Consider the following 20,837-nt stretch of genomic DNA (forward strand, 5'->3'; position numbering starts at 1 on the left):
TCCCTGGTACAGGATGACCTGGAGAAATAGCCAAAACAATGGACCATTGCTCCTAACAACCTACTGACTCCCCTATTAAACTTCTGTAAAATCTCTTTTGGTTCCCCACCCTGCCCTGTGATTTTAGGGTATAAAATGAAAATACGAACTGGACCCAGGATCAAAGCCTTGCAGGGACTGTCCTAGCTTTGGTCCAAAAGTGAGTGTTATGTCCTTCCATCACGGCTATTGGTGTCAGAGGGCTTATTTCAGGATCCCCACAACGTAAATTCAGAGGAAAATTGATTGAAGATAGTAAGGCCCATATCACAAACTATTAGAGCTATGCTAATACGCTGTGCTGGAACTCCCAAGCTATCTCTCTGTCTGTAGAGGAGAAAGCTCCACTCCAGACAAATCTAGGCTGTTAGGAGCAGCAGGGGCTGGAAGGCAAACTCACCTCCCACTCCACATCACTTAAGGCCAATGTGTCCTGTTCTGGATACATGGCCATAATACACCTTCAAACCAATGCTTCTCTGAAGCGAGCACAATGTACTAGGACTCAATCACATAAAAAGCACTCTTAGCCAGTAATTCTCTGCAAAGATGAGATTTAGCTTTGGACAGATGGAATTGGAGTAGGCCTGGGCTTACCTGGACATATAAATTCCTTAAATACCAAAATTCGTTGTCAGTGGTCTCTATGGCATGGATCCACCTTTACAGACATAAGCAGAAGGGGTCAGGCTGACTTGTGACTGATACCATAACCTCAAACTCCTGTAAAGGATATGGCTACCCCCAAAAGGGAACCTGTGACCTGTAAAGATGCATGCTTTGTGGTCCTTCAGGAGGGTGCAGCTCTTGCTGGTCGGCCATCTGAAAGGACATCAGTCTGCCATGCCCAGATTCCAACCTTCCACATCCATTTCACTTTTTCCAGAAGGAAACCTCTGGAAACAGGGTGTCTCTGCATGAGTAGGCCAATGAGAGGCTACTGCCTTGACCTGCCTTCCTGGTTTAGGTATATAAGCTAAGTCTTTGGTCAAGGGACAGACTTCTGGAGATGAAGAATCCCTTTAGGAGTCCTGGGCTGTTCCTGCCTTTGGAGTCTGGGTGTAGAAGCAGAATAATAAGGTTCTATGTTGGGAGACACTGCGCAGCTGTTTGGTCTGACCCAATCAGGAGGTAAACTCTTGTTTAATTGAGTTATATTTCCCCATACCTATTAGTTTCATTTTCTCTGTTTTATGAAGCCACGTTGGTGACAGTTGGTTTCGTAGAGGCTAAGGGATTTGGGGGCTACCTCAATACTCCTCTGAGAACTTTCTATTATGAAGCATTCTGATTCTGAAGAATAAACACTGTCTCCAGCCTTCCCTGGATACCCTGGGCAACAAGGGCCCCGAGATAGGTGTTAGCATAACTTGCTATATATAATGTCACATGGAAACACCTCAGAAGAACATGCCCCACTCCTGGGTTAGAAGGAACTCAGCTCATCAGAAGGCGTACTTGAGAGTGGTCAGCCCTTTTCCTGAGCTACCAACACACTTGGAGTCAGGGTGTTCCGAGACACTAGGAGATGGGTGACTCTGGGAAACAATGCCAGATAAACAACACAGTGGCTTGAAACATTTCCTGAGCAGTGCCTTTCCTTAAGCAACAAGATAAGCCTCTCACAAAAGGAGTTCTGGAGACCACCGAGCAGAATTTAGTTCAATCCCGCCAAGGGAAACTGTCCCAAGAATTCCTCGGACTAGGGTTGGTGAGAAGTGACTGCTTTCCTCAGATCTTCCTCTGCGTCCTGTCATCACCAAGCTTACGGCAGTGCCTAGTGGCCTTTCTCTGGTAAATTCACTTGGCTTCCGTGTGCTTCCCCCCTGTGTATGACTAGTGTGGCTCCTTTAAAGTTTCTTGTGGCTATTTCCCATAGAGTTCTGAAACTGTAACACTGAGCTGGCGTCTAAAGAGCTTTAGCTCTCTGAGTTCTTGATCTGCCCATTTTATGTCTGTTGATGGTTCCAAGCTACTTGTAAGATTGCTATTTCAGCCAGGCCTAGCTCAAAGGTAAATAGCTAGGAACAAATCCATAGACTCATTGGAAACCAAGACTAGGAGAAGAAACCAAACAAGACAATACACCACCACCACCACCACTACAACAACACCATCATCACCACCACCATCACCGACACCAACAACAATACCACCACCACCACTACAACGACAACAATACCACCACCACCACCACCACCACCACCACCACCACCACCACCACCACCACCACCACCAGCAGCAGCAACCAACAACAACAACCCAGAAAGCTCCATCAGGAGCTATAGAGATGGCTTCACTTCAAAAATCAATCCAAATACTATATAAAACTTGCACTAAAAGCCTTAACGTTAGATGACCTTAGCCTTTCCATTTGTTCACGAATATGATTCAGTTTTAGCTTTCTTTTTATTACCTGATAAATTTGTATAACAGTGTCTTGGTTAGCTGAAAGATGCACAAACTTAGTATATATGTGTTTCTGTATCGTCCTTTGTGTATTTATTATGTGGCATGTGTTTATATGAAAAAATGGAGAAATTCTTTTCAAATTGTCTCAAAATAAAAACTATTAATTTAAGTAGTCCCTGTTAGTTCAAATCATTAATATATGATTGGATTCATTGACCAGGTAGGATTATATTTCTTGTTGTTAGCTATAAAACATGAGAGTCTAAGTAAGTTTAAATACTTGAAGCATATTTAACTATTATTAATGTACTTAGGCTTCTTGAATTTTATAAAAATAAAGGACTATTCTGGAGGGTAATAGATGTATTTTCATCCATTTTGGTGTATGGCAGTTAAAGCTTGATTTCTCCCTGAGTTGTGTTAAGATTTAAAAGCAAATTTAACATGTGTAATTGTATATGCAAAGAACACAAAATGAAATGAAGATACCTTTTTACAAGGAAAACAGAAGGCCATGTTTATGGATAAGAAAAAAGTTGTGTGATATTGGAGGGAAGAAAAGGAAGGAGGGAGGGAGAGAGGAAGAGAGGGAGGAAAGAAATTGGAAAGCTAAACTAGTCAGAGAGGCTCCGGGCAGTCCCAGAGAGTCCATAGAGGGCAAATCTGCTACAAGAAGAGATATTGTGGAAGCTTTGGTTATTACCTGGTTAGCCATTATTAGGAGAAGATTGTTTATATGAGTCTCTGAAAATTGAGCACTAACACACTGATATGAAGCTGGACTCTCAATTCTCTGTCTGAAACAAGAGATTCTTAGGTTCTGTACTTCTTCTTAGTTTATGAGAATCGGGTACCCTCATTCTACTACCAATCATGACTCTTATTTTAAAATGCTTCATGCAGTAAAAGTAACTTTGTTTTTTGATCAACAGTTAACTCTTATCAAAATTCTACTTCAGTCACCTACACTTCTGCTTCTCCTCAAAAGTATTTGAGCTCAAACGCACTGAAACCTTCCATCTTCCCTACCCAGCTCCTCCTCTGTTCCCTTCCCCGCCACTCCTTCTCACCTTCATGACTTATTCTTTTTAAATTTTTATTGGTGTGTGTGTGTGTGTGTGTGTGTGTGTGTGTGTGTGTGTGTGTAAATGCAACCGCTGGCTCCATTTGTGTTGCTCACGTGTGCATATGTTTAGGGCTAATTGCTTAAGATTCGATAATCAGGGGGACTTGTCACTGGAAAGAATGATTCTCCCTTATTCCAAAACCTTTGTAGCTCTTTATTTAGGGGTAAGGCATTATGAGTGTTCCTTAGTCTGCCTGGGCATGTTATCTGGTGTTACCATTATGTAAGTCTTACTTAGATGTTCATATTAGTGAACTTTCATAGGTACAGCTTCCTTGGCAAATATAAAGATTTATGTCTCACAGAAGACATTCTAGCCCCCAGGCTCTTAAACTCTTTCCGCTTCTTCTTTCTACAAGGCTCACTGAGCCTTAGGGTGTAGGAGTCCTTTTAATACAATTTTTAGGGAAGCCTAAATTCATGAATAAGTTAGATTTTCTTTCATAAAAATTGGTATGGCTACAGAAAATTATGTTTCTTTGTTTAACTCTAGAATATAACACGGGGTTTTAGCTCAGGGGTAGTGGTACCTGCCTTGAATCCTAGAACTTGGAAGGCAGAGGAAGGCAGATCTCTGTGAGTTCAAGGCTAATCTGGTCTATAAAAGCTAGTTCCAGGACAGGCTCCAAAGCTACAGAGAAACCCTGTCTCCAAAAAAACCAGACCAAACCAAACCAAACCAAACCAAACCAAAGACCATGGGGTTTCGCTTATTTGTTTCATATTTTCCTCTTAAAGTTTTATACCTGTGCATGTCAAGACTCTGTAGGCCTTCCTCTCATTGCTCAGTGATATCTGCTCAGTGCCTTGACACAATGCCTGGTAGCAGCAGAAGAGAAGAGCACATAGGACTTAGCAGGTACATTAGGCATCCTTGGTTTGAGAACATTTCTTCTGAATGTCTTTGTTGCCATGAAAACAAAACCAGAAAGAGCTTGTACCTACACACACACACACACACACACACACACACACACACACACCACACACACCACTCTCTGCTCTTCTAGTGACACCTCAGGGGGAAAAAAATAACAGGAAACCTGGCACTAGAAAAATTCCCAGGAATCCACAAGGATGGCCCCAGCAAAAACCCTAAGCAATATTGAAGAGGATGCCAAAACTGGCCTTGCCCTGTACTAAGATTGATGAATATCTTAAATGTCACCATAGAACCTCCATCTAGCAACTGATGGAAACAGAGGCAGAGACCTGCAGCGGAGCATTGGGTTGAGCTCCCAAAGTCTAGTCGAAGAGAGGGAGGAGTAAGAAAATGAGCAAAGAGGTCAAGACCATTATGGGGACACTGAAATAGCTTATCTAAGCTAGTGGGAACTCACCAACTCTGGCCAGACAGGGAAGAAATCAGCATAGGACTAAACTAGTCCCTCTGACTGTGGGTGCCATTTGCATGGCTGGGGCAGACTGCCGGGCCTCTGGCAGTGGCACCAGGGTTTATCTCTAATGTTTGTACTGGCTCTTTGGAACCCATTCTCTCTAAATGGATACCTTGCTCAGTCTAGATATAACAGGGAGGGCCTTGCTTCTTCGTCCTCCCTCAAAGCAATGTGCCTTACTCTCTCTCTGAGGAGTGGATGGGTTGGGAAGAAGGTGGAGGGATGTGAGGAGGGAAGGGAATAGGAACTGGGATTTGTATGTAAAATGAAAAAAAGGATAGTTTGTTTTCAAAAAAGAAAACAAAAGAAAAAATAAATGCCAACTGTAGCATCACCCAACACTACAGGGTTCCAGAGACAGGAAAGCAATCTGCTATTCTAGATACTGTTGGGAATGATTTACTGGGTTAGGTTGCTTCTCAGGAAAGATAAGAACTTCAGCATCCATGTGTCAGTCAACTCTCACTGACTAAAAAGCCTAGTCAGCGAAGGGCAAAAATGGGCTCCAGAAAGAAATCATACATAAAAAAGGTCCCAAATGAAAAAGCCTGTAGGCCTGTGATGGAGTCTCCCAGCTGTTTGCACTCAGATAGTAGCTGTGCGAGACTTCTTATTGGCTTCACAAATAAGACTGTAGTCTGTGATACACTGAACACTAGTGCTTGCATGCATATTAACAGATCTCAACAAATGGAATGAGAAGCAGCCAAGATTGAAAAGCTAATATAGCCAAAAAATGTGACTCTATTCCTCAACCAGGCTTGGCTTCCCGTCTTGCTTTTAGATATCTTCATTTGGCTTCTTGCTCTGCTCGGTTCCTTCCTGTGCTCTTTCCTATCGTTTATGGTGATTCTGTTTCTAGTAGTGGGCACCCGACTGCTTTTAAAGTTCCTAACTTGTTTGGATTGCCTAGACACAATGTTGACCATCTAGTATGATTCTTTCCCTACACACAAAGTTTATTCCTCAACCCCAAATCTAACCACTCAACTAGACCCTCATTCAGCAGTAATAGCAGTTCTCGCTGAACTTTCTAGATGGAAGAATGTATAAAGACAAAGGACAAAAATTACCTCTGACCTGGATAATATCTGGGTATAATTTTCTTAATAAAATTTTCTTAATAACTAATAAAGTTCTGAGAATATCTTCTAGAAAAAGAATTAAAGTTCTTTATTAGTGACTATTACGAATTGGAACCAACATTTTTTGAGAATGGGTATGAACAGAAGGATCCAGGTTGTCAGTACAACGATGTCATGTACTTAAGATCCCTTGCATAGAAAGTGACTTGCCACATTGAGCTACACAGCCTACATTGAGGCATGACATTTAGCCAATCAGTGAGTGTCCTGGCTAGTTTTATGTCAACTTGGCACAAGCTAGAGTCGTCTGAAAGAAGAGAACCTCAATTGAGAAAATGCTACCACAAGATCTAGCTGCAAGGTATCTTCTTAATTAGTGACTGATGGGGGAAGTTTGAGCCCTGCTTTAGCTCCTGGCCTCCTTACTACTTGCCAACACAACACAGCTTTTTTTAATTCTGTAAAAGTTTGAAGTCATAATGTTGGCTACTGCACCAATTGAACAGTGATCCCTTCCCCAATAACAAGTGAAAACGGATAGTTTCCAGAAAAATTTGAGCAACACAGATGAGCAGGCATTCATATAATATAAAAACATGTTTTGACATATATGGGAATATCTAATCTGCATATAGGTTGCATATATACATATATATAATTTTACTACCTGGTAATTTTTACTTTCATAAAGAACAGCTTATCAATGGCCCAAAGAGATGGATATGCTAAAAGCCTTTCTTTTCTCACTGCATGTTATCCGTGATCCACCTTATTCACTCCACAATGTTTTCCTTACTGTACATTTACTCACTATAGTAAATATCTATCTCCTAACTCTAGCCTACATGACTAAACCCAATTAAACCTGTGGTAAGAAAGAATGGACGGGATAATAAAAGTACTCTAAAGTAAGTTTAAAAACTTCTAGATAATTGCTATTTCCTTCTTCAAAAGTAATGTCATATAAATAATAAGAAAATACAGCTCTCTCTCTCTCTTTCTCTCTCTCTCTCTCTCTCTCTCTCTCTCTCTCTCTCTCTCTCTGTAGTATTAATTATAGGATTCTCAAGCTTTCCCTACGATAAGTTCATGTATTAGTTATGACTACATGGATTGATTTTAAATGCCTTTCTGATTAAAAAAAAATACAGTTAGCAAAGGAAAGCCATTCACAGCCCCACGTCTGGCTCTGTCTGACAAGGGCTATATAAATAATAAGAAAATACAGCTCTCTCTCTCTCTCTCTCTCTCTCTCTCTCTCTCTCTCTCTGTAGTATTAATTATAGGATTCTCAAGCTTTCCCTACGATAAGTTCATGTATTAGTTATGACTACATGGATTGATTTTAAATGCCTTTCTGATTAAAAAAAAATACAGTTAGCAAAGGAAAGCCATTCACAGCCCCACGTCTGGCTCTGTCTGACAAGGGCTATATGCTGTGGCTCACTCACCCTGATTGATGGTCATATTACTTCTGGGAGTTTGAGTATATATGCAACAGTCCTTACAATGAAAGCATGCTAGTATCTTGTAAGGACTTGAGACAGTGCAAATCGGCTAGTCTTTTTCTTACTTCATGTACAATTGGAAGGATACAAACCATGCCATGCGAATCACTGTACAATGACTTCAGGGCCACTGTGCAACCCAAGACTGCGTGGAAAGTTAGCCTTGGTGGTATAAGGCATTCACTAAACTGCCTCCAAATTTAAGTTGCTAAGTTGACTTTGCATTCACTAGTCTGTGAAAAACTGTGAAAATGAAAATCTCCCTTCCGATCCCAGAGTTTCTTGCTCTAACATAATGTTCCTAACATAATGCCTGGCTGTCATTCATCCCTCTGGAATTAGGACTCTGACAGACAGTGTTTCTGACAGGACATTGCTCATGCAATAGTCCCTCTTATGAGGGCAAAAGGTGTTTTAAAGGTGTTTGTACTTCTCATCAGTTTTCAGGCTTCTGGTGAAGAAAAATGGCCACACAATGGGTATCTAACCTCAGGGACGTTTTGTGTTCCTTCACAAGCCCTCACAGTTGTATTCCATCTGATGTGAGCAGGCAGCACTTGGCACTGCATGCTCCTGAACAGGATCTCTCCCTTACTCTTTATTCCAACAACCTCTTGTCAATTCTGTACTGGTTACATTTTTTATCTAAGAAAGAAAAGGCCTGGAGCAAGGATTTTCTTGGTTGTAAGCAGCAGCTGCCAACAAAAGATATCTTTATTTGTGGCTGGTGCTGACTGAAGTCATATATAGAAACTCCCACCCTACCTATACTGCAAAACAACTACCACCCAATGGCATCACTCCTGAGCACGGGCTAGGAGAGGGGCCAGCAAGAATCCTGAGATACATCACTCCTGGCTGTGTTGACGGTGGAGCTTGCTGTCTCAGGGTGTAGTTACGACATTCTGTTTGAGACGGTAGCATGAAAACATATTTCATTATTCAGGTTGGTGAGGTGTTAGAATGGCTATGCTTCACATGGTTTAACCTGTCAGGATTTTTTTTAAAAAAAACATCTTTTAGAATGAGTTAATAATTAATGTTGGGACAAGGAAGATAATTAAACCAAGTAGTAAATTGACAGGAATGTTAGCAAGAGATATGTCAGGCAGATGAAAGACATGAATTAGAATAAAAAATAGGTCATTTTTTTTGTAGTGCAAAAATAACAAAAATAAGACTCTTAGACTTACTCTGCCATAGCCACACCATGATCTTCCCTCACTGTGTATTAATTAAGGTCAGGACCTCTATTCTTTCAAACATTCTAAGTAGCAGGATGGTACTTGGAACATTAAGAGTTCAAATTTCTGTTGAATGAATATGTGACCGTAAGATAACATGATGTCGGTCACCTCAAATAATGCTGTGGGGCATGCATACAGTAGGCATGGGGCCAAAGATCACCTTTATGGTTGTTTAGGTGCACACAGGTGTGATTAACCCATGAAGTATACAAATCCTTATATCACATCTTCTTCTCTTTACATTTATATTGTAAAGTCCAAATTTCCATTTTTGAAGTTACTCCACATTTGATAGCTGCTTGTTCCTAGTAATTATAGCCAAATACAACACACATATTTACTACTAAGTTTCTGAAAATTACACTGAAAACTACTTATTTCAACATCTTAATGCTACTGTATTATATTATCAATATTGCTCAGGCTTTCCAAACTGGGAATAATCTTAATAGAAAAGGTCCATATTCCTTCTGCTTCATTTGAGAAGATCATTTGCCCAAAAAGATTACAGAGTTGTTTGATCAACCCCTTTGACTGTGTTTCCTTACCCATTAGAGAAAACTAGCGACATTTCCAATGATGCTGTTCAGATGGGTGGCCCTACCTGCTGTAGCTCATTGGCTGTGCACTGGGCCCCTTCATTAAGTTCTTCCTCCAGCATCTCTGAGTTTAACTCCTCCAAGAATTCATTCCTTTCATCTTCCAGCCAGCCTTCATCCAGCTGCAAAGGAAAACATTAGTACATTACATTACGTTAGGGCGACCCATGCTAAAATAGGGTAAGCCTCAATGCGGGCAGCCGAGCAGCTCTCTTTATCCGTGATTCTCTTCGGAGCCGCAGCCCCCCTATAGTCGCCTCTCAGAAAGAAGAAAAGGTGAGACAAAAAGAAAGGAAGAAAAGGATTCTCAGACCTTTTATCCTCTACTGAAACAGCTTTAGATTTTTCTCTCATAACTGAGTAAATCCCACAGCACCGAGCATTGCCTTCTTTCAGAACCCATGAAAAGCGCACTGTATAATCCACAGCTGGCATGCTCATTATCTCCCACAGCCCTGGCTGAAAAGAACTGCAGTGGTTCTGATCCGGCTATGAGACAATTGGGCTTTTACCATGAACAGCATCCCCCAGTGCGACTGTATACAAAGCGCCCCCAACAAGCGGATTTTACCATTATCCTGCTTTTTTTTTAAAAAAAAAAATTTAGTTGGATGACTCAAGATAGCAAGGTGAAGCTCATCATAAAAGACTTGATAGACAACAGATTTTATCTATAAAAAAAAAGAAAAGAAAAACACCCCAAAGACTAAAAACCAATCACCCAAACTTTTATTCTCTCTCTCTCTCTCTCTCTCTCTCTCTCTCTCTCTCTCTCTCTCTCTCTCTCTCTCTCTCTCTCTCTCTCTTGCACTGTGTGTGTGTGAGTGTGTGTGCGCGCATGCATGACTGTATATGTCCAAATTCCATGGGGTCCATCGGAAACTCGGAGGACATCCTGTGGGAGTACGTTCTTTCTTGGCACCAGGTGACTTCAGGGAATCAAACTCAGGTTATCAGGCTCGGTGGTAAGTGACTTTATCCACTGAGCCATCTCACTGGCGCCTAAATTCTGTAGGGAAATAAAAGTAACCTTAGCCATGCCTGCTTATTCACAGGGTCCTGAGAATTACTCAAGGCCTCAAGCGTGTTAGGCACACACTGTACCATGGAGGACACCCCAGCTCCCATCACGTCTCTTAGTCCTAGGGATTCTGGCCAATGTGGTCTTTAAAGGAAGTGGAGTGGTACACAGTTCCGTTTGTGGGTGAGGCACTTTCAGTGAGCCCTCACTGAAACAAATCTCGTTTGTTTCTTCACACAAAGTGAAGTAGGAAGCTGGAGATTGCCATCACACTTTGATGACTGTAGACAGCCAATGCAGATACTTGGCCTCCGTTTCTGGAGCTGGAGTACATACACCAACTGTTTATGCTCATTAAATGGCCCGTACTGCCATCAGAACTCTGTCCACTCTGGGCTACAAAGAGCACAGGTGTCTACTGACAAAGGGGCAAGGGTTGGAGGTGTTTTCAATAAGAAACCTTTAACGACAAATGAATGTCCGAAAACTTAAAAAGAAAAAAAGCCAACTTGAAAATAGGACATTAAGTGGTACCACCAGCGTTCACACACTCACACGACGTTTATTAACAGAGGACAGATCATGGCGTCATCGTAGTTAAAATTCGTTTTGACAAAATGCCTGGGAGAGGGAAAAGTCACGGAGGACTTGCCTCCATCAGGTTGGCCATGGGCATGTTTGTGGGTATATTTCTTTAGTTGTTAACTGAGGTAGGAGGGCCCATCCCGCTGTGGGTGGTAGCATCCCTGGGTAGGTGGGCCTATGTTATAACTGGTCTGTGCCAGTGCGAAGCATCCTCTGTGGTCTTTGCTACAGCTCCTGTTTCCAAGAACCCGCAAGGAGCTCTTGCCCTGGCATCCCTCAGTGGTGGGGTAAAACAAACAACCAAGCAAGCAAACAGTTCTTTCCTCCCCAAATTGCTTTTGGTTCTGGTGTTTATCACAGCAAGAGATAGCAAACTATAATGCACAGATTCCCTGGTGGCCATTAAAGCCCACACAGAATTATATTACCTCAGATCTAACTGTATGCTAAAGTTCCTTGCTAAAATTGTAAGGAACAGGAACGAAGGATTAGCTTCACAGGACAAGGTGTGGTGTCTGCACAAAGTAGGTTAGGTCAGACACAGCACTGAGTAGAGAAAGGACGGAGTACACTGTCTCCAAACTGGTGGTTCCAAGTTTCTCTGAGAGCCCTTGCTGCCCCCATTTCCCGAGGGGAACGGGATGAAAAGCAATATCTTTAATGGTCTGAGGAAGAAAATGGGCAGGAAATGAAAGAAAGGTGACAGGGAAGGAAGGCAATGAGTTATTTAAAAACATTGCACAGATGCACACTACTGCCCCCAGCAAGCACATAGATCATTCCCAAGGATCTGGAGAGCATTCGAAACATTTTTAAACACGCTATGGAAAGCACACAAATAGTGTGCTTCCTCATTTTCCCTGCTCAAACTACACACTCACGCAGTGCAACCAGAGATGCTGAATTTGACAGACGAAGACAGCAGGTGGAGAAACGGGATCCGTCTGCTTTTTTTCTTTTTTTATCTCTACCATGTACCTTGTTAATTCTATCTTAAAGGTATGGTGTTATGATGAATTTTCTTGGATGATTTCACTGGAAATCCAATTTTCAAAGCAATTACATCTTTTCTAGTGACAAATAGAGCCCCCTTTCAGAACCAAGGGTGAAGGCAAGCCTGGTTGGAGCAGGGGTGTGGTGGTCTGTAGCATTGGAGGTGTCTGTTAGTAAGGGGGGGAAGAGTCCGATGTGATAATTCGCCCTCCAACACTGACTATTGCCGAGGGAAAGCTCAGGAGCGCGAGCCTGATAGCCACCCTCTGCCAGCCAGGTATGCTTGGCGAAGAGTGGCAGGTCTAGTCTTAAGCCATTAGTATCTATTATTTCTATTACCCATTATGATCACTCTGGGAAATGCTTCAGTTCTAAATTCATGAGCTTCCCAGCAGCTACAAGGGAGGACAGGAAATTGCCTTATAACAAACCCTTTCCACAACCGGGATGGCCGCTCGATTCTTTTCAACTTACCAAGAACTTTACTGTTCCCCTTTATTCTTTTCTTTCTTTTTTTCTTTAAGGGAATGGGACCAGTGAGATAATTGGCTCAAGAATCTTCCAGATAATTGCGACAATTTCAAACGTATTTTCAAATTCCCTCCTAGCACGAAGGCACTCCAGCCTGGTGCACGGGCTCATTCCCCTCCACCACGACCTCAGGTGTGTGGCTCTACTCGGCTCCAGGCTACGGCAGACTTTATGAGAACCATTTAGAATGGTCAAGGGCATAAAGGAAATATATGCGGAAGGAGGGGTCTTTTTATATCCACTCTATTCAAGTTGGGACCCAGCCTGACACTGAAATACACGTTCTCCGTGTAATTTATAGAGAGAATGTAGTTACTGAGTCTGAAAAATATCAGATCAATATCCTGGGAGACAAACGATGACATAACTAACTTCCCTCCCACAGCTGACAGGTGGGTAGGACAGTGACAGCGTGCTGTCCACTCTGCATTCACGGGGACAGGAACAGAAAGTGGAAGTAGGCGTGAGGTAAGTGCCTTTCCCTGACCATTTACCTCTCCTTGTTGCTGATGGCACCTTCCTCTCTCAAGACAGACAAGTATTCCTTTTGAAGTGTCATTTTTGGGTGGCAGGAAAATGTTTTTGTCACGTTAATTATGGAAAAGAACTCGTGTCCTCCATGGAACTACACCAGAGAGAGTTAGTTTCATAGTTATTTTAGGAAGATTTAAGATGATAGCTACATATGCTAATGTTTTTCTCATTAGAGAATCCTTCATGATGCCTTAATAAGCCGATTATATATTTTAGATGGAAGCCTAAAGGAAGGGTCTATACAGAATTTAAAATGAAATAATCTGAAGTCAACTATTTCTCATTTGTTAATGCATTTAAGAAACTATCAAGCAGACAGAGAGATAGGATTCCGTTTTTTGTGTTTTAAATTTTTCTCTAAAATCAATGCTTAGCTATTTTTTCCTGGAGTCTTTAGTAGGCTTTTCTGGGGGTGAAGTTAGACAGTAAGGATCAGCCTTTGCAGTGTTTTGCATCTGTGTTTATACAGACAGCCATGGAAGAGATTCCATGCCGACCAGCAGGAACACATACACATTCATTCATGAACTCAGTGAACATAACGTTCAGGCTCAAGCCCCTGCTCTCTGCTCGAACCTGCATGTCGGGCCTGGCGACCAGGAGCACAAGTCTCTTACACTCCTCGCTCGACAGCAGAGCCACGGCCTCTTCCCGGTTCTGGATGTCTTCCCCATTTATCTAGAGAACAAATGCAAGTGACACATTAGTTTCTATTTCCACAATGCTGCACACAATAAATGGCAAATATCAGCTCATTTATGGTGAATGTATGGACAATGAAGCTCCCACAATGGGCTCATCTTCGCCCCTCCGTGGAAAGTGCCTTCACTCAATTACACGCGCGCGGTAAGAGCCGTATCGATCCCTGAAGGATGGTGGACATCACAGGAAGCAGTTATGTTCATAAATGTCCAACCTGCGCCCTGGCAACATACATCTAGCAACACAATTAACCAGCCCCTGACAGGTGACGTTCATCTTTCTCCGCTCAGAGTAATGGAAGTGTCACTCTGAGATAATAGTGCTGGGGGAAGCGGCTGGCAGTTCCACAACTGAAATCCGTCATCCTGCACGCTCCCGGGAGCCAATTAGAGAGCCGCGGAGGGCCCCTGAGCAGGCTGCGCTCCCAGACGGCTGCTGACCTGGGCTCAGTTAATCACTTCGTGTTTGGGTGGGAGCCTGACTCAGTTGTCCAACCATCACTCCAGTTATATCCTAGATGAGTCTCATCCAAAAAGAGAAGAGCTCTTTAGGACCCTGCTCCCTACACTTGACTCCTTCCAAGGGTTTACCCACTTCCTCTTTAAAAAAAAAATCACATGCAATATTTTAAGTATACTTGGAAATTTTAAAGATTGAATCAAGTAAAATTGACTTTTACCAAAAGAAGGAAAGAAACCAAACTTTTGTGAGCTTTATATTGTGCAGAAAAAAAAAAATCCTACAGCATTCAGACATGCCCACGTTCTTAAAACAGAGTAAGCATCCTTGAACTACATTTTTGTGTTCAGACGTATTTAGTTTTAACTTAGCAGATTTTCCTTCGGATGCTTAAAATCATTTTGTTTTATTGATTTCTAAAATTCATAGCGGCAATGTTTTCAATCTCTAGCATATTATCAAAATATGTGGAAATTCCAACATAGAGAAAAGTACCTAAATGAACACAAATAGGTTAAATAGGTTAAATAGGAAAGAGACGTGGCCATGCTAGCCTGGTTCTCTCTCCAGCAACTTCATATTTTCACTCAGAGTTTCCACTTGTGCGTCTCTGGGATTCTGGTTGCTCCACAAGGACAAGACAGGGTTATCAGAAAACAGGGAAATCAGCCTTAGAATCTCACTTTGGACCACAGAATCATCCTTATCCCTAAACCCTTATTAGAGATGCTTAGGAAAGCAGAGCACAGGAGAAGGAAAGCACCCAGCTCACATTTCATACTCTGATCAAAACAGCTGCCACCTCTGTCTCTTGCTTGTCTGTACACAGAAGCCCCAACGCTCGTGGGTTTTATGTGTATTCCTTCTTATTCCTAGCTCTCAAACAAGCCTTGTCCAGCTAGGACTGTGGTTTTAACAGACTATGGCCATTACTTCTTTTGGCCTAAGGGCTTCCGGCCATTCCATGGCACTTCTTAGTTTACCTGCAGCACAACTGTCTCGTTCTAGGCATATTTGATTCTAAATGTCCTGTGATTTCCGACACGGCTAAGCTCCATCTTTTTGTCTGGGATTTAACGCTCACTACTTTCCCCTCTGGCTTTCACTCAGACTTATGCATACCTTCCCTTTCATCACCCAGGTTCACCTGCCATCACTCTGCCCCTCATCTCCACTACACTAATGTGGCTACCGTGTTTGCCAACGTAGACTAGGTGCTCATAGTGGCTTTTTCAGAGGGTCGTGGTAAAGGGCAACTATTTGCCTGGCATAATTTCAGCGTATGCCCCTATAGATGCACATAGTATTACCCTCTCTGTCTGTCTGTCTATCTATCTATCTATCTATCTATCTATCTATCATCTATCTATCTAGTATATATATATTTAATCCACTGTGAAGGCAAATTATGTCCTGCTAAGTAAAGACATCTATCTATCTATCTACCTCTATCTATCTATCTATCTATCTATCTATCTATCTATCTATCTATCTATGTGTGTATATAGTATATATATTTAATCCACTGTGAAGGCAAATTTTGTCCTGCTAAGTAAAAACAACAGAATGAAATCTACAAAGACTTATTTATGTAGGAGTATGTCTGTTTCTGTCTAGACAGGTATTTATTTTTGACGTAGTCTTAACGTTTACGAGGACACCAACACAGTGGCATGTTTACTTCTCAATCCTCTGTAGCTGACAGTCAGCTTTCTTCCTTGTAATCTCATAGTGGCCTGCATCTTGGCTTCTAGGATTGCCAGTAAACACAAAACATTTGCTGTGGAAGCCACTCATCTTCGGGATCACACGGGATGAAACGAAGCCACCGCAGAAATTTGCTATTAAAATATTATTAGCTATTTTCTTTTTTTCAAAATAAGGGTCAGTTTATCCAACTGGTTGGTAGATTTCTGTGTTCTCGGGATTTTAGTTTGGTGTTCAAACTGATAAAAAGCAAGAAATGCGGCTGTGTGTTTCAGCAAGGAGCCCTCTCAGAAATGAGAGATCTGAGGCGGGGGATCTGATAGGGCTCTCACCCTTCAGCTGCCTTTGTTCCTGGAATAATGGCTCGTGGTTGCAAAGCTGCTAGTGGGGAAGCAGCCTGCTCTTTCCCAGGAAGACACAGCACATCAGAGAGAGGAGAATGATCTCCAGTCCTGTCCCCCTCGGCTTCCAGAAGGACATTTGGCTTAAGAAAGAAGGGATGAGAGCCTCAGGGAAAACAATATGATAATGTCGTTCAAAATGAGGTTAATTTTTGTATAGAATAGATTTAGAACTCATATCTTCTGTGTATAAACATGCAACTATTCATTCCAAAATGGGTATTGTTGGGGCAGGGGAAAGTAGGTATGTCTTTGTGCTGGATGAGAGAAATGAACCAAGCTCTCCTTTTAGGTCTGATCTCCAGCAAAGGGAGTGTGTCGGGGAGCAATGCCCAAAGATCAGTATGTGGCATAATATGGTTTTCCTGCTTGAATATACCAGTACGTAGGCTTCAGTAATGTTGTACCTGAGACAGATGAACATCTGAAATGTTGGCATCCAACTACTTAAGACATTTTTCAGGAAAACTTAAACATCTTGGGCAAAAGAAGGGGAATGTGTTGCATGTGTATTTAATAACTAAGAGAGGGAAGGGGAGGGGTATATGCTGATACAAAGGAGCTAGAAAAGACTTGGGGAAAACCATTGTTCAAAGAGAAAAATTCAACACATGGGAACACACACTGCATGCCAGTTCAGATATAGTGCTGAGAATGCAGACAGCTCACTCAAAGACTGCCATCCCATCATCCCTTCTGGCAGAGCCTTCACAGAAGGAATCTGTAGGCACATGGTTGGCTCTTTGACCAGCGTGACAGCAGGTTGCTTACAGGGACTCTTCTATGCTTATGCCTCCAAGGAGACAGTGGGGCATGGTACCGTCTCCTTTCAGGAACTGGTTGTTTGTATGACATTTAACCATTGCAGTCTGACTCAGAAATGCCTTCTTTGGCACTATAATTTTTTCCAGGTAAATTTCACGAACAAGATGGATCTAAGTTATTGTCAATGGTATGGCAGATAGAACCACCCAGCACTTTGGGAGAAAATATATTAGAACCGGAAACATTCTGGAGAGGCTGATTCATGTTCATGTTTTTTCCTTCTGCGTGGTCCCTTTCTGATGTCTACCAACTGTTAGTCTGTGAGTGGTGTGTGTGTGTGTGTGTGTGTGTGTGAGAGAGAGAGAGAGAGAGAGAGAGAGAGAGAGAGAGACAGAGAGAGAGAGAGAGACAGAGAGAGAGACAGAGACAGAGAGACAGAGAGACAGAGAGAAGAGAGAGGAATGGGCATCATCAGAAAGTCATCTAAGATGTCTATGGTATGCTAGATGAAGAAAATATTAGCTCCACAATGAGGGTAGACTCATAAATACACTCCCCTTAGGCCATCATAAATAGACAATTAAAGTCACAGTTTCTGTAAAGAGGTTAATTTAAATAAAAGCCAACCCAGAAACCTTATGGATAAGAAGTAATTCCTCTGTTTTCTCCACTGCCCTCTCTCTGGGAAAGGAGTCATTAATTGTTCATTATAAGGTATCCCATAATCTCCTCACCAGACAGATGGGAGCTATTTGTCTGTGGGTACAATTTTGTCACAATTTTATTTAATATAATTTCACCATCACCCTTAAGACACTTTGCTTCCTATGTGTGTGAGACAAAATTGAATTCTAGGCTTTTTAATGTGATGTGTGTGTGTGTGTGTGTGTTCATTTAGTTTGCAGTATTTGTCACAGAATGGAAAGTAATCTGGCAGAAAACAGCACTTTATCAACCCTGCCATTGTTTCTTCAATGAACTAATTCCATTAAGGAATTCTTTATTATTCCGTAGGCTTTTTCCTTCACAAATAAATCTGCATACAAAATAGCTAAGAACGTAGAAGCTTCAAAATACGCGGTCTCATAGAAACACATGCACTCCCACCCCCTTCTATCCAGTTAGCCACAGAACTAAAGGATGTAATCTTATTAAATGTAATTTTAAAAATGGTGTTTGCCAATGAGAGAAGAGCCGGCTGGAAAGTTGGAAGGGAGCCAGGTGATGGTATAAGAGGAGGTGTGGGTGGGAAGAGGAGGAGGCAAGAGCTGGAAGAGGAAGGGGCAAGAGCTGGAAGAGGAGGAGGCAAGAGCTGGAGGGGACAGCAGAGAAAATGACAACGGATAGATTCAATACCTCAACATGTGGCTGAATAGGATGGCCACTTTGTGGGTACGGATCCTTCCAAGCTTTTCGAATACTCAACATCTTACTGTGTGTTAGCACCTAATGACCTGAGAGCCAAGAAGTCACACTATTTTGGTGAGCTGGAAATATTAATAAGGCAGCAACACAGTTAATAGTTCAATTCATTTGAAAAATAGAATATTCCAGCCTTCCACTATCTATAGTAAACACTAACTTCTTGTGTAGGCTACCCTAGTATAGCTTCTCTGCAGATTTTATTCATCTGTCCCAAATGCCTGTTTCATTCATTGACATGTTTGTGTGTGTGTGTGTGTGTGTGTGTGTGTGTGTAGATGTTGAACATGTGTCTCAAAACAAAGCCATGTCTAGATTGCCTGACAGACATTTTATTCCCCTGATGTATCCAACAATGGACACGGGTCCATTTGCTTAACTACAGACCACCACTCATAAGTTTTCCTGCATTGCATACTCTTGAAGTTTTCTGGAAACTGCTTGGACCCTAAATTATCACAGACTCTTACTTCTTATTCTTTCCTAATTAGAGCCCTAGAGGGTTGTTGCTGGATGGGATCTGTGGTATCAAGCTAAGGAAAAGAAGGAGTGGGAGCCTGATGGGGGTTAGCAAGGTTGCCCTGGGGGCTGGCAGGGTTAGACACCAAGCAGCTTAGGGACCCCTCCATAATGCCACGCTATTCTGCCATCATCTGTGTGGGCTTCTGTCTTCCCATTTAGACAGGGCAAGGTGCCCTTAGTGCATCTTGTCTATTTCTGAAGCTCAGAGTTGGAGTAAAGAGTTGAGTGTAAAGCAGCATCTTCTGGGCGTCCACTCCTAGCTGGAGAGATGGAAACTCTGGATATGGTACCATTTCTAGAAGCTCTGAGGACTTATAGAAGGAGTGGGTACTCCTTCAAACAACCATGCTCGTACCTCTTGCTCTGTTTTACACCTGTGACTAAGAACTCAACTCAGCACTTTCTTTCATTTGGGGATTGACCTAGACTTTAGTCTTGTGTGAATTCATCCAGTCGTTCTTTAAGAGGAAGACTCCGAAGAGATACCATGGGCAGAGGCAGGTTTAGAACAGGCCTTTGGCTTTCTGTGAGCCGTCATCAGGCAATGGGACTCTTTCCAGCCCTGGACCTGCCTATGATCCGCTCACTGTTTCATATTTCTCAGTTAACTAGAATGTTTTCCTATTTCTCTATGGAGAAGAAATCACAGCTCTTCCATCTGGCCTTGGTAGCTCCCCCATAAGCCATGAGTGAAAGCTGCTTTGGACTTGGAGAGATTTGTATAGTAAGGGAACACATGGATCCATGTTCAAGTAGTTTATTCTGGGAAAGACTGCCATCGCTGCAGCTAGGAGTAACAGCTACTGCTGAGGACCAGCCATTTATCATCATTGTGCTAAGCACACTGCACACATCTCATGTAACCTTTGCAACAACAGCAGGCTATATACCTTACGATAAGAAAACGGGCTTATATGGAGGAAGGCAGATAGCATGCCAAAACCAATAGTGGAACAGGAAGGCAAAACACAGCCATCTCATTCCATGGATCTCAATAATTATTAGCTAATAACTATTGAGAAAAGTAAACCCCCTTTACTTTGAAATGATAGCATTTTGTTTTATAGATGATAATATGCAAAAGCCACGACAAGCTCTTTTACTCCTAACATTTTATAAGAACCAAGATAAAATAAAAGCTATTAGACCACCTATGGGAAACTTGAGAAAATAATCCCATCACATACTTGTAAAATACGATCCCCTTCTCGAATCCGGCCGTCCTTGGCAGCAATGCTATTTGGGTCAACCTGTAATAGAGAATATATATATCTTCAGGGCCATACACTATCCTTCTAAGAGTTTAAAATGCAGTTTTAAAACATAGTACCTTAAGATAGTATAGTTTTAGACAATATTGGCTCGATTCTCTATTGATTTATGATAGGGTGTTTCTCATTTTTTTTCTCTGTGAGAATCACTAATTCTAGAGCTGTAAATGAACATCTTTAGAGTTAGCAACAATAAAATGGACCAGGAAGACCTTCATTTGCAGGTCATTTTTCTGTCCCCTCTCCCTCCATCTGGGCCCTCCCTTTAGTCATCCTTTCTGTCATTTCTGGAGCCCAGTTGTCAGATAGTCTTTAGCTGATGGGATTGCTGTGACGTCATTAACACCAGGACTTTTCTGGACCTAGGACATTTACATGATACTAAGGTGACTTGTAAATAATCCTGGAGATGTATTTGGAAAGCTGATAGATATCTCAAGTCCATACTTAGTAAATGGATTTTGGAGCCACAAGTATATTATTTTAAAAAGAGATATTTAATCTATATTGT

The 20,837-nt window shown here is 42.0% G+C and overlaps 1 protein-coding gene across 1 annotated transcript in view; it reads right to left on the reverse strand.

The window, feature by feature from the left end:
- Pdzrn4 (PDZ domain containing ring finger 4) overlaps positions 1–20,837 on the reverse strand; it is a 341,120-nt gene that overhangs the window by 2,855 nt on the left and 317,428 nt on the right. Inside the window, 3 exon segments of the mRNA XM_050127841.1 lie at positions 9,419–9,535; positions 13,654–13,755; positions 20,243–20,305. Of these exon segments, the coding sequence (XP_049983798.1) occupies positions 9,419–9,535; positions 13,654–13,755; positions 20,243–20,305 (282 nt within the window).

The sequence above is a fragment of the Alexandromys fortis genome, unplaced genomic scaffold, assembly GCF_014885135.2.
Source record: "Alexandromys fortis isolate MF-2015 unplaced genomic scaffold, M_Fortis_MF-2015_v1.1 scaffold_28, whole genome shotgun sequence".
Taxonomy (NCBI): Eukaryota; Metazoa; Chordata; class Mammalia; order Rodentia; family Cricetidae; genus Alexandromys; species Alexandromys fortis.